Raw genomic sequence first — 13022 nt, 5'->3', positions numbered from 1 at the left:
TTCTTTATTAAATTGATGATCAAATTGCGCTTAAAATTTGAGGGAATAAAACGGACAGACAGACCTGTTCTCAACTATTTCTAGTGCGTAAAATGCTGGATAGTTAGTACACATCCCAGATGGAGGCAGCACATTTTATCAAGAGACCTAAAAGTAGCGGTTTAGGTGAAAAGGACGTTTTCTACATCATTGTTAAGCGCGCTACTTTACAATCACACGAAAAAACACACACATCGACGAAGAGCGAACTCACAACTGTTTATTACACACGAACTACTTTGTCCTTTTATACAATCTAAGCGCAAATGATGCGTTCAAGTTAGGCAGGTGACGTTGCATCTCTATTCGTCTTTTATCAGTGCTACTTCTGCTTCGGTTAAGGTTATGGAATAATTGCTGACAAATTTATCAAGATCCGCTTCAAGAATTGCAAATGCCTCTCTTATCTCTCTTCCAATCCTTTCGTTTTCATGTACGATTATGCCTTTGTCACTGATTATGCCTGCGTCCTTTACCTTAACCGAAGTAGAAATAGCACTGATCAAAACCAGATAAGATACAACGGCACCTGCCTAACCGGAACTCATCATTTGCGCTTTGAATGAATAAAGGACAAAGTGTTTCATGCGTAATTAACAGTTATGAGTTCGCGCTTCGTTGTTGTGTGTGTTTTTTCCTATGAAGGTAGACGTGCAGGCTATGGTTGGTGAACCATGATTCCTTAAAACAGCGCAAAAGACAACGACACAGAAGAGAAACACACAGCGCTGACTTACAACTAAATTTATTCGTGAAATATACATGTATATATTATACACATGGCAAGATGCGCGAGAGGCGGCAAAACGGTAAAATGCGCAAAAAAATGTTGTGTGTGATTGTGTGGTAAAGTAGCGCACTTAACAATGATGCAAAACCAACTGGTTAGCACTGCTTGATTTTACTAGATTGTGACGCAAATAACCGCACGTGAGATTGCAACTCCTTACTATTTTCTTCAATGTGCGCTTTCGTAGTTAATCTCGAGGTAATGAATACACTTAAGTATCGATATGATGAAACAGAAGAAAGCGGAACGCGGTTAAGAGAGTGCAAAGAAAGGCTAGCAGTTTGTCTCAAAATAGTAATTATACAACAGCTGTATCTTACTGGTACTCATCTATGGGGCAGAAACGTGGAGGCTAACAAAGAGGGTTCAGCTTAAGTTAAGGAAAACGCAGCGAGCTATAGAAAGAAAAAGTATAGGTGTAACGTTAAGAGATCGCGAGCGGGCAGAATTGGTGAGGGAACAAACGCGGGTTAATCACATCCTAGTCGAAATCAAGAGGAAGAAATGGGCTTGGGCAGGGCATTAAATGCGAAGGCAACATAACTGCTGGTCCTCAAGGGCAACGGAGTGGATTCCAAGAGAAGGCAAGCGTAGTAGGTGACGGCAGAAAGTTAGGTGGGCGGATGACATTAAGAAGTTTGCGGGGATACGATGGCCGCAACTGGCAAAGGGCAGGATTGGAGGGACATGGGAGAGGCCTTTGCCCTGCAGAGGGCCTAGTCAGGCTGATGACGATGATGATGAGTAATTGCATTTCCTGTTCCTGACAACCTCTGACTGCAATGGTTCTTTATAAATGCTGCTGTCATTTTCGCAAAATAATATACAATCTTTAGCGCACACATGGACAGCGTCATCACAACGCACCCACTGGATTGTGAGCCAACTGACCACCCAGGCAGGCGGGAGTAGAAGTCACGAGAGGTTGCTAGGGAACAGCAACCTGGGTCGCCCCACCGAAGGCAGCACCTGCCATCTCAGGGTGTCGCTTAATCGCTGCGCAATTACTCCCAGCGATCTGTGAATTTAATGTTGAGAACCACCAATTCCGCATCTGCCGAATGAACGTATTAACGCTATGGCGTCGTACACTTAAGGCGGAGGTTAAAACGTTTCCTCTCATTTATCCCTGTGATCCACCGCCAGTGCGTGTTTTTGGGATCGACGTCACCAGGATGGTGATTCGGAGGAAGACGACCGCACAGGAAGCGAGCCGAGAGATTTTGCGTAGGCCTATTTCTTCAACGGAAGGAATACTATTCTGCAGTGTTTTCTGCCTCCTTTGGCAGAAAATACCTTCCCCCATGCTTTGCTCGCGTCGCGTGACTTTTGACATTTTCGTTTCGAAATTAAGTGATTTTTAAGCCAGTATTAAAAACTTAACTTTGCATAGATTACAGAGCCAGAAATAAAGATGCGCTATACGTATATTGAAGACACCTTGAGCGAAACTTGTTGCGAATCCATTGAAGTAGCTACTGGGTTCACAAGAGCAGGGTAGGGACCACTCCACACTAAAAGTTCACCACTCACTTGGAGGGTGTTCGCAATTAAGAAGGCAATATGTACTTGTGAGGAACGAGCATTTAAGCCTTTTGAGACAAGCTGAACTGCATTACATCCAAGTTTACAACAAGCGCAACAGGGAAACTAAGGAGGCACAAAAACAACATGCAAGAGTCTATCGTGTGTGATCAGGGCTCCTCGCTTCAGGCTCAAAATAATGTACTTACGGAACGGAAATGCAGTGACAGGCAGTCAGAACGTAACGAGGAGATATGATGCTTCCACCGCAAAACATGCTGGTCCTGTAGGTTGCGTTCTGTTGGTACGGTATGTTTAACTGCACCTGCAAAAATAAAGATTACGAGCTAAAAAGGCAATATTACATGGTGACAGCTACAGCTCGTTCTGTCGAAAAGCCGTCGGCGTTGTCGGCACCGCGTGTCAGAAATGATCGGGGGCTGCGTAGAAAAAATCGTATACCCTCATAATTTGTGCTTCCAGTGACTTATGGTTGATTGATGTGCGATAGGCGATGACGAGTTAATGAAATTATTGTAATCATTTGATTAAATAAAAAAACAAAAAACAAGAACAATTGGAAAAAAGGGGTTCAGAGGAGTCAAGTGCTCTGAATGAAATGCCAATGCTTGATGATAAATAAGAAAATTTAGAATGTGTACTTCAGCAATACACTGTAGCGCAGGAAAAGACGAGGACACAAGAGACGAGAGACGAACACCACGCGCGCTTACTTCCAACCCGTAGTGTTCGTCTCTCGTCTCTTGTGTCCTCGTCTTTTGCTGTGCTACAGTGTATTGGAGCTATGTACTGTTGTGAACGTGAATTTCTAACACCGGAACGCTCCCAGTGTTGCGCGTTCGGCCGGTGAGCTACAGAGACGCTCCCCAAGGACGGCGTCCAAGCCGGCGTCTCTGAGCCTGCGCGTCGTCATCGTGGAGCGCGTTGTGCGTTCGGGCCGGACAGCTACGGGAACGCTACCCGGGTTGGCGTTCAAGCCTTGCCAGCCAATCAGCCAACAGGACGCTCCTGATTGGATGAAAAGGGGCGGGAGTCTGTGGCGACTCTAAGGGCTCCCGTCTCCTGTCTCTGTGTCTTTTTCCTGTTGAGATACATCGTGCCATGTATCGTGCTTCTCGCTACTTGTAAATATGTAAATACATATACCTTTTTTTCACGCTGCTCCTTAACCCCCCGTCTCTTCATTGCTCCGGCTGGTCGGCGACAGCCGACCCGCGTCCCGACGGCAACTGAGAGCCCGCGTCTCAACAACTGGATGGCAGCGCTGGGATCGAAGTCAGCTCTTCGCATCGCCTAGCAGCGTTCGCAGTTGCAAGAGCTCCCACGTTGGTGGACCCCATGATCGTGGCTCTGTGAGTGTCCGACCTTTCTTCCCTGAGGTATTTTGCCAGGCTTTTGAATTTAGCGTCAATGCTGGCAGGCTTTCTTTGGCAGTGCTGTGAGTACTGATTGTTGTACGCATTGCTACGAAGAGATAGGGGACCGGTCGAGTGTCTGAGCGCATCATGGACCTGAAATCTTTGCAAAAGCCGGATCTAATTTTGATCAGCAAAGAATTAGGGGTTGAACTTGGGAAGGCCGTGCGGAAACCGCAAATCATAGAGGCAATAATATCTTGCGGTGCGGACGATGAAGAGCTTATCGAGACATGGGAATTGATTAAGGAAAGGAAAGCAGCTGAAGAGAAACGGGAAGCGGCTGAGAAGGAAAGGGACGCAGCTGAGAAGGAACAGCGCGAGCTGGAACAGAAGCAACGCGATCGCGAGCTTCAGCTTCGAGAGAAGGAGCTCGAGTTAGCACGCCGACAGCAGGAAATTGATCAAAGGAAACTGGACGCGGAGTCGAAAAGAGCCGAAGCCGGCGTCGCTCAGCCACCATCCCCCAGCCCAGGAGGAAGGGAAACAATCAAAATTAAAGATTTCATGCAACCCTTCCAGCTAGGCGAGGACATTGGTATTTTTTTGGTGAACTTTGAAAGGACATGCCAAAAAAAACAATCTTGGGAAAGATGGGTGGCCACAGCAACTATTGACACTGTTGCCGTGTAAAGTAGCGGACGCTATCGGGAGACTGAGTGCGGAAGAATCGGAGGACTATGAGAACGTGAAGGCAAGCATCCTAAAGAAGTACCGCCTGTCTGCCGAGGCTTTTCGCCAGCGTTTCAGAAAAGCCACTAAGTGTAAAGAAGAGTCTTACCTCGAGTTTGGTTATAACTTGAAAACAAACTTAGTGGAATGGTTAAAGAGCGCAGGCGTTCACGCGGACGCAGGGAAGATCATGGAATGCATGTGTCTAGAGCAGTTTTATGACACAGTTCCGGATCGAATGCGTTGGTGGATTCTTGACAGGGCCGAGGTAAACACTGTTGAGAAGGCTGCTGAACTCGCGGAAGAGTATGCGTCACGCCGCGTGTTGCTTGAAAGTCGTGGTACAAGCAACAGGTACAAGCAACGGTACCCCGCTAGGCATAGAGCAGACGAAACAGGCGCGAAGCCAGTTTTTAAGAATGCCGGAGCAGTAAAAAGGGACGACCGTCCAAAAGGAGAGGCGGACGCTAAAGTCCGAAGTGATAAAAGGGGGCAGCGCTCCCATCTGTGTGTCAGCGACCAGCCTAGGAACCCCGCTTGGTCAGCTGAGGACACAACCGTTGCTCAGGGAAGTAACGGCAGGGAAGGTTTAAACCCAGAAGCAGATGCTGCTTTTAACAGTGAGTCAGTTGTTATCTCTCAGGAAGAGAGTAGTGAGCTCACAGGCCAGCGCAGTGAAGGATTCAAAGGAGACGCTCCTTCGATGCGGCTGGTGAGCAACAGTAGCCAATTATTGGAGGCGCTTTGCTGTAATCAGAGTGACTGTGAGTCACCTGAGGGCGTCGCTGAAACGCCAGGCCAGAACGCAACCTTACCCAAAGGGAGTGGTTTAGATAGAGTTGCGGGCCAGGAAGTTAGTTTCATGGGGTCGGATAGCAATCCTCAGGAGAGCAGATTGCTAGACTCAGCGGAAAGTGAAGTGCAGTCGGAACAATTTGAGGTTACGACGTGCCGTGACTCATCGAAAGCGCGAGCCGATGGTTCAAATCCAAATGGGAAAGGTGGCTCGGTGCTGAGTCAAAAAGCGGATGTGAAGGGTGAGGGCACCACGAGAAAGGGAGGTGTGCAAGAAAGAACTGCTAGGGCAGTTTCCGAAACGCGGCTGCGTGCAAGGAGAGCCAAGCCAAGGGGTAGTCCACAGAGAAAGGACAAAGGACGGGCCAAAAACGTCATAAGGGTGAAGGCACGTCGACAATGTAATCGTGCAAGACTTTCACCACGGCACTCCAGATGCGATAGGCACCGCACGCAGGCCAAATTGACTAGATGGTTTCAAAGAACGCGAAAGCCACCTGCCCCATTGTGGCGACACTGCAGAAGTTGTTGCAGGAGGAGTGAAACGCGCAGTGGGCCACAAAGAAGCGCGCACTGCTACCGCGTGAAAGAAGGCAGCAGAACGCGCGCCTGGAAAAAAAAGGAAAGGAAGGGTGTTCAGGAACTAAGAAAGGAAGGCTCCCAGACATTTTTTTCATATTCGATCTTTCCCCCTTCGCATTCAACTTTTAAAGTACTGCTCAGGTGTCGGAGACGCGCGGCTGAGGGCGGTACGAATCATTGTTGCGCGGCGTCTGGAGCTCGCAGGGGTCAACGCGCACTTAAGACCTTTGGGTTTTGTCGTGTACCGCCTGCTAAAGCTACTGTCGGTCTGCGACCGCGCAGGGCGCGGCTGAAGAGTGTCGCGCTGCTAAAAAGAAAGGGGCTGTTGTTTTGTCGCTATCAGGACAAGCATAGGTATCGCGATAGAAAGCCCCGAGCTAAGATAGCTCCATTTAGTAGACGCAAAATCAAAAGACCGGATAGGTGCGAACCTCACACCGAGCGAAAAGGAAAGGAAAGGCGTAAGGAAAGGGACAAGACAGCAAGAGAAAGCAAATCGTTCTCGTCTTGTTCCTCCCGTAGAAAATGGAGAGACAATCACAGGGAGACAGACATGCGTAGCTCTGAGGTAAAGCTGCTCGCCATTTCAACGTGCCCTCCACCGAAAACAAAGGATGATGTGAGAGCCTTTCTGAGTCTTGTAGGGTACTACCCGCAATACATCCCGCGGTACTCGGACATCGCTAGCGCTCTCACCAACGCTTTGCGCAAAACTGAACCAGAGCGCGTCGCCTGGAACTGCGTGAAAGAAAAGTCCTTGCTAACTCTAAAGGAATCCCTGAGGAAGGATCCCGGGTTAAAGTCCCCGGATTATACAAAACAGTTCATAATCCAGTGTGACGCGAGCAACAGGGGAATGGGTGCTGTGCTTTGCCAGACCGATGATCAAGGGAACGAACACCCAATCATTTATGTAAGCAGGAAGCTCACTGCCAGGGAAGAAGCATACAGCGCTTCTGAAAAGGAATGCGCGTGCCTGGTGTGGGCGATACAAAAACTTGCCTGCTACGTGTCTGGTACGAAGTTCATCGTACAAACGGACCACTGTCCTCTAACCTGGCTAGAACGCATGTCGGGCAAAAATGGTCGCCTCCTGCGCTGGAGCCTTGCTCTGCAGCAATTCAGGTTCGAGGTTCAGTACAAAAAAGGAAAGGCAAACGCCAACGCAGATGGCTTAAGCCGATGCTTCTGAAAACAGAAAGGTATAGAAGGGATTTGGACGGGCTGCTACTTTCTTTTGCTGTTTTGTAGTCTTCTTTTTTTCTACTCGCGAAGAAAATAGTCTGTGATGCGACGGTGCACTCGCGATTGAACCTGTCGCCTGTCAGCGATAGTATTGGTAGTATAGAAGCCTGGCAGATCTCTGGGGAGATGGAAGGGCATTTGCTGGCTGCTGTTGTGTCCGGTCCAGACCACCTGCCTTCCAGACCTGAAGAGACCGGTTGGCGAGCCTATGACGGCCGGCGGACAAAGACTAAGCCCCGACCTCGGCGCTTCGAGAAGTGGCTGCGGACCTCTTCCCTTCGTGCACGATTTTCCGGGCGGGGGCGAGCTGTTGTGAACGTGAATTTCTAACACCGGAACGCTCCCAGTGTTGCGCGTTCGGCCGGTGAGCTACAGAGACGCTCCCCAAGGACGGCGTCCAAGCCGGCGTCTCTGAGCCTGCGCGTCGTCATCGTGGAGCGCGTTGTGCGTTCGGGCCGGACAGCTACGGGAACGCTACCCGGGTTGGCGTTCAAGCCTTGCCAGCCAATCAGCCAACAGGACGCTCCTGATTGGATGAAAAGGGGCGGGAGTCTGTGGCGACTCTAAGGGCTCCCGTCTCCTGTCTCTGTGTCTTTTTCCTGTTGAGATACATCGTGCCATGTATCGTGCTTCTCGGTACTTGTAAATATGTAAATACATATACCTTTTTTTCACGCTGCTCCTTAACCCCCCGTCTCTTCATTGCTCCGGCTGGTCGGCGACAGCGGACCCGCGTCCCGACGGCAACTGAGAGCCCGCGTCTCAACAGTACCAACGAGCCCAAAAAGCCGCGCTACTGAACTATATGCTTAGTATGACGGGCCCGCTTTTTAACGTTCGCACCCTGTGCTGCAGTGGAATTGATATTGTTGGCACGAGTGATTTCTGCTTTTTGGCGTACAAGTGTGATGCTTCAGGAGAACAAATTTATCTGTTGGAAGTTAGCGCTCGTGGTGTTCGTCTCTCGTCTCTTGTGTCCTCGTCTTTTGCTGCGCTACAGTGTATTGGTGAATTTCACACTTGCAAATTTTTGTACTGCGATCGCTTTGAATGCGCTGCCCACGGTGGAAATAGCATGCGCGAGCGAGCTCGCGGCGCAACAGTGAACATCCTCGGAGTGTTGTTTTTCGATCAGCGTCTTTTTTGCCCAATCTTAATCAAATATTAACTCCTCCAATAGGAAGTGGTACGACATACGACTAGACGTGTGGCCTAGGCGTTATATGAATGGATGACGGTGTAATACTGCCATAATATATTATTCTCTCAAAAGCGCGTTTGCTCGTAAAATCGGCTCTGTGTAGGCGCCTACTCGTCTCAGTTTTTGTTTTTTTAGTGCAGGAAAGTTTGGAGATTATTTCGCAGTTACTATATACCTCGGAATCCTCGCAAGCTAATGTGAAAAGGAACCGACTGACGGTAGTCGCTCACTGTTTGTTTGTAAATAATTAGGTGATTACCATGCCCTAGTTGCGCACTGTAACATGATTATGACCAGAAGAATGTTGATGTAGGGTTGATTGTTTGGGATGAATAACAGCAATCAGAAAAGGCTTTTAACCGCTGCATCGCGCGCAGCACAGCGCTGCACGACTCACTAGCATGTTGTTTGTTTAAGTGATTGTGATCTTGGTTCAGCATACGCAATAATGGCATATGAGAGGATGGTTTGGTTTGGTTTATGGTGTTTAACGTCCCAAAGCGACTAAGGCTATGAGAGACGCCGTAGTGGAGGGCTCCGGAAATTTCGACCACCTGGGGTTCTTTAACGTGCAGTGACATCGCACAGTACACGGGCCTTTAGAATTTCTCCTCCAAAGAAATTCAACCGCCGCAGCCGGAATCGAACCCGCGTCTTTCGGGTCAGCAGCCGAGCACCATACCACTGAGCCACCCCGGCGGCCGTATAAGAGGAGATTGTCTTCAATCATATAATTGCCATGCATAATGTGCAGCAGTGGACTGCCGAAATTCATAAATCACTTTTGGTCGAAGCAGCGCCAAAAAAATTTGAGGTGAAAAACAAAAACTCGAATTCATTCATTCCTGTTCGAAGCAAAACGTTGTTTGTTTAGGAAGTTGGTTCACGCGAAAATTGAAAACACAAAAAAGTATGCAGAAAGTATGTTTGGCGGAGTCCTCGCTTGCATTCTCAAGTATTATCCACTCAAATACCGAGTATTGAAGCGATATCTCGGTTACTATGCCTAGGCACAGTAATGACCGATTTTTTTATGAACCCTACCAGAACAAATACGGTCAGCAGTGCGCGCAGCATGAGTGCTGGTCCTGCATCACGAGCAGCATGAACAGCGATAACCGCCCCTTTGGTATCGAGTTCGTGAGCGAAGGAGTCCAACTGCAACAAAACCAAAACAAAACAAAACAAAGCTAGACGTGCACCACGAGCATCGTAGACAGCAGAGTTCAAACAACATGAAGCGCAAGTTTTGAGTCGAGCCCGCGAACGAGTTCGACTTCAACCACGAATACGCCACGTAACGCGCGCTACATCAAGACTACGCCTGCAGAGCCTAGCAGAGCCAGCAGCGTGAACGGCGAGGCTAAGAAAACGAGAAGCAAGGCTTTCGTAGCCCGCGAGCGAACGAATCCATCTACAACCATGCCAAACAGCATTAACTGCGAAGAGAGACTGCAGTCGCTCGCGCTTCATACCAAATACTCCGAAAAAAAAAAACGCGACTTACAACTGAAGAGCGGCACTCGCATCGTAAAGACGGGGTTCCAGCTTATTATAAATGCTTTCCCGGCCGATCCTATTCATTTGCCGCACTGCTTTTTGCGGACGGAATGACGAATAACCTTTTCCCGCTGCCTCCTCGGTTGTTGCACCCGCACGCGCAACAGAATCTCGGTGTTGCCGCAGCACGTAGACACCATCAAAGCTGGGGAAACGCTCCCGCCAAAACTGTGTTGCACAAAAAAAAGGAAACGAAGCGCGATTTTTACCCCCGACGATGGAGGAGGTAAACTTTATTAAAGAAGAGGTCTTAGGCGCGGATTGGGGTGATGTTCCCCTCCCCGCGGTGGGCTCCTCTTCTAGGCCGGACGCCAGGTGGCCGACCGACGATGTCGCTCGGCGACCTCTTCGGCTCGCTCTGTGGCTCGAAGTTGAACCTCCGGGTCCGAGCTGAGCAGCGCGGCCTCCCACTAAGATTGGGTAGAGAGCTGCAGACTGTGCGATGGCTTGTCTTGAGTACATGAGTATAGGATGTGCGGTGTGTCTGCCTTTTGGTGCCCACAGAGAGAACAGACGGGGCTGTACTGCTCCGGGAACCATATGGAGTACATGTACGGATTAAAGAAAGTGTCTGTTTGGAGCTGCCGCCAACTGACTTGTATTTTACTCAGGGATTGATGTGGCTGTGGGAAGTTCTGTCTTTCTTTCTTGAAGTGGGTAGTAATTTCTTTGTAGGTTGTCATTCGCTCCTTGGCCGACCTGAGCTCGGGGTAGCGCACCTCTCGGTTAACCACGAATCCTCGGGCAAATTGGTGCGCCGCCTCGTTTCCAGGATGATCCGAATGGGCGGGGACCCAGATCAATGTTATCTGGCGGGTATTGGAGATTTTTTGTAAGATTTTGATGGCTTCTGAGTGGGCCCTTCCTTTTGCAAAATTTCGAATTGCTGTTTTGTAGTCACTTATGATGTATTTGGCACCATACGTCACCCTCACAGTGAGAGAAAGAGACGACCTGGATTCTCTAATTAGACAGTCCTACAAAATTTCGCTCAACCTCCCTCGTCATACTCCAAATGAAAAACTATTACAGTTAGGAATTCATAACACCTTAGCGGAAATGATAGAAGCACACCTCACCGCACAATATGAAAGACAATCAGGCACTGAAACGGGACGTTTCATCCTAAAGAAAGCAGCAATACAATATGAAGGAATCCGTACGCACACCTTGCCCATTCCAAGACACGTGCACGAACACTTAACAGTCCCTTTTCTGCCCAAAAACATGTATCCACAGTACGATACGGACAGAAGAAAGGCTAGGGCACAAAAACTTCACGAAAGATTTTCTGTTCAGAAAGACACGGCGCACGTAGACGTGGCAGAACATGCGGACAGAGACGCCTTTTCTCTGGCAGTTGTCGATCGTCGAGGTTCTCCCCTTGCATCAGCGACAATAGATAAAACAAAATTTCCGGAGGACGCCGAAGAAGCTGCCATAGCTTTAGCCATTACCTCCACCACTGCCAAATACCCCCGACGATGGCGCCGGCGTGTGCTGCGGAGACAAAAAGCGCGCGCTAACACGTGACCATGACGCCTCGCCCAATGAGAGGCTCGATTAACAGGCGGCGCCCTAGGAGAGGAGGAGTGTCGGAAAGTTCAAAGCGTTGCTTCATTGAGGGGCTCTAGGGTCGTATAAGGGACGACGCGCGCATCCCGTGGTCGTCAACGGCTGCGCGCGTCCGAAGAAATACCACGTGATCATCGAGTAGGGACCAAGCGTGCCGGTAGAGGCCGCGAGTGCTCGCCCTCACCGACGGTGTAAGAACCGTGCCCTCACCACAACGGCCGAAACGCTCCGGCCCTGCCTTCAGGAGTACGGAGATGATGGCGAAAATTCGCACAGGAGCTCCAGTACATTCGGCATTTCACATTACAGATAGGGTGAGGCTACAAAAGTACTTGGCGATATATGCGAGAGGCACTAAACCCCAGATATTTGGTACCTTCGCTGTGCAGTGCAATAAAATTTAAAACTGCTTTGAAGACACGGCTGCTAGGATTGAAATGGTACAATCCCTTATAAATTTTTTTTTCTCATTTTCTGCTGAAAAGCAGGTTAGTACATGGCTGCCAATACGGTCTAGTACGCACTTTCCGTGCTATCCGAGGCCTGAGCTCGCCCGCTCTTCATTCTCCCGTAGGTTTCGCCAGTCAGGACGCAGTCAATGCACTGCGTGCCGCTTTGCAGGGCCCACGCGTTACTTTGCCGCATTCGGCACGTTCAGTGAAGTGATGTTGACAGCGTGGTAGAACGTGAGTAGCTTTGCAGCGAGTGCTACACTACGCCAGCTCTCCGAGCCTTCAGCGTAGCAGCCATTGAGCTTCGTGGCGGCGCCGTGGCCTCGGTAACGTGGTTGGTCACGTGGTGCGGAGCAGCTGCTGCTGCCGGCGGGCGCCGGCGAAACCGAGCTGCAACAGCCGCAACAGCTGTGCGCAAGCGCCGTGTCGAGGGGGGGGGGGGGTAGTGTCGGTTTGGCGGAGCTCTCGCGTCAGTCCAGGTTTAACCAGAGCTAGAGCACAGCCAACATTATTTAAGTGCAAGCCACAATCACAAAAATGCGCTTTTATTGACGCATTTTTTACGCCATTTTAACAAATGATAACGAAAGTCTGAGCTTGAAAAATGCAAAGGCGCTTTATTGCGTTGCCCTCAGTGTGCCCTCGGTGAGTTGCCCTCACATCCGCCAGTGAATGTGGTGGAGTGTGGTCCATGAACTTTTTCACTAGAAGTCTCAGAAGTTCCATTCTATGGGCCTCTGAGTGGTTTTTGTTGCCCATAAACAATAGGTTTTTGACAAATGAAGGGAGCACAACTTCTCCAAGCGTTTTTATCGGTCACGGGCTACTCACGATTCCCGCTGATGCTCGGCCATTTGACTTGCACAGCGGCACGCAACAGACAACCACTGTGCAAGAAGAAGCCGCAAACGCGAAATCCGGGGCTGAGAATCACCCTTTTCACTGAAATAGAATCTGGTAATCAAGACCTAGCCACACCAACACATCACCAAGCACCCAGCTAAACGACTGTTTCGTGCACGTGCGTTTTCGGCCTTGCGTCCTCGCGCTGAAACCACTACCGGCTATGCCTGGCTGTGCTTGCTGCCCGTGCGGCCGACCACGGGGTGGGGGCGGTCTGGAAAACTAAAAAAGAAACAAACAAGCAAAAG

General features: G+C 49.6%; 1 protein-coding gene across 1 annotated transcript in view; it reads right to left on the bottom strand.

The window, feature by feature from the left end:
* LOC149326831 (serine protease 55-like) overlaps window positions 1-13022 on the bottom strand; it is a 121500-nt gene that overhangs the window by 58569 nt on the left and 49909 nt on the right. The window contains exon 2 of the mRNA XM_089564694.1: window positions 2563-2678. Within this exon, the coding sequence (XP_089420820.1) occupies window positions 2563-2678 (116 nt within the window). The remainder of the gene's footprint in view (window positions 1-2562; window positions 2679-13022) is intronic.

This window comes from Amblyomma mixtum, chromosome 10 (genome assembly GCF_055824585.1).
Source record: "Amblyomma mixtum isolate Tamu chromosome 10, ASM5582458v1, whole genome shotgun sequence".
Classification (NCBI taxonomy): Eukaryota; Metazoa; Arthropoda; class Arachnida; order Ixodida; family Ixodidae; genus Amblyomma; species Amblyomma mixtum.
The sequence above is the reverse complement of the archived record's forward strand: the minus strand, read 5'-3'. Positions and strand labels throughout refer to the sequence as shown.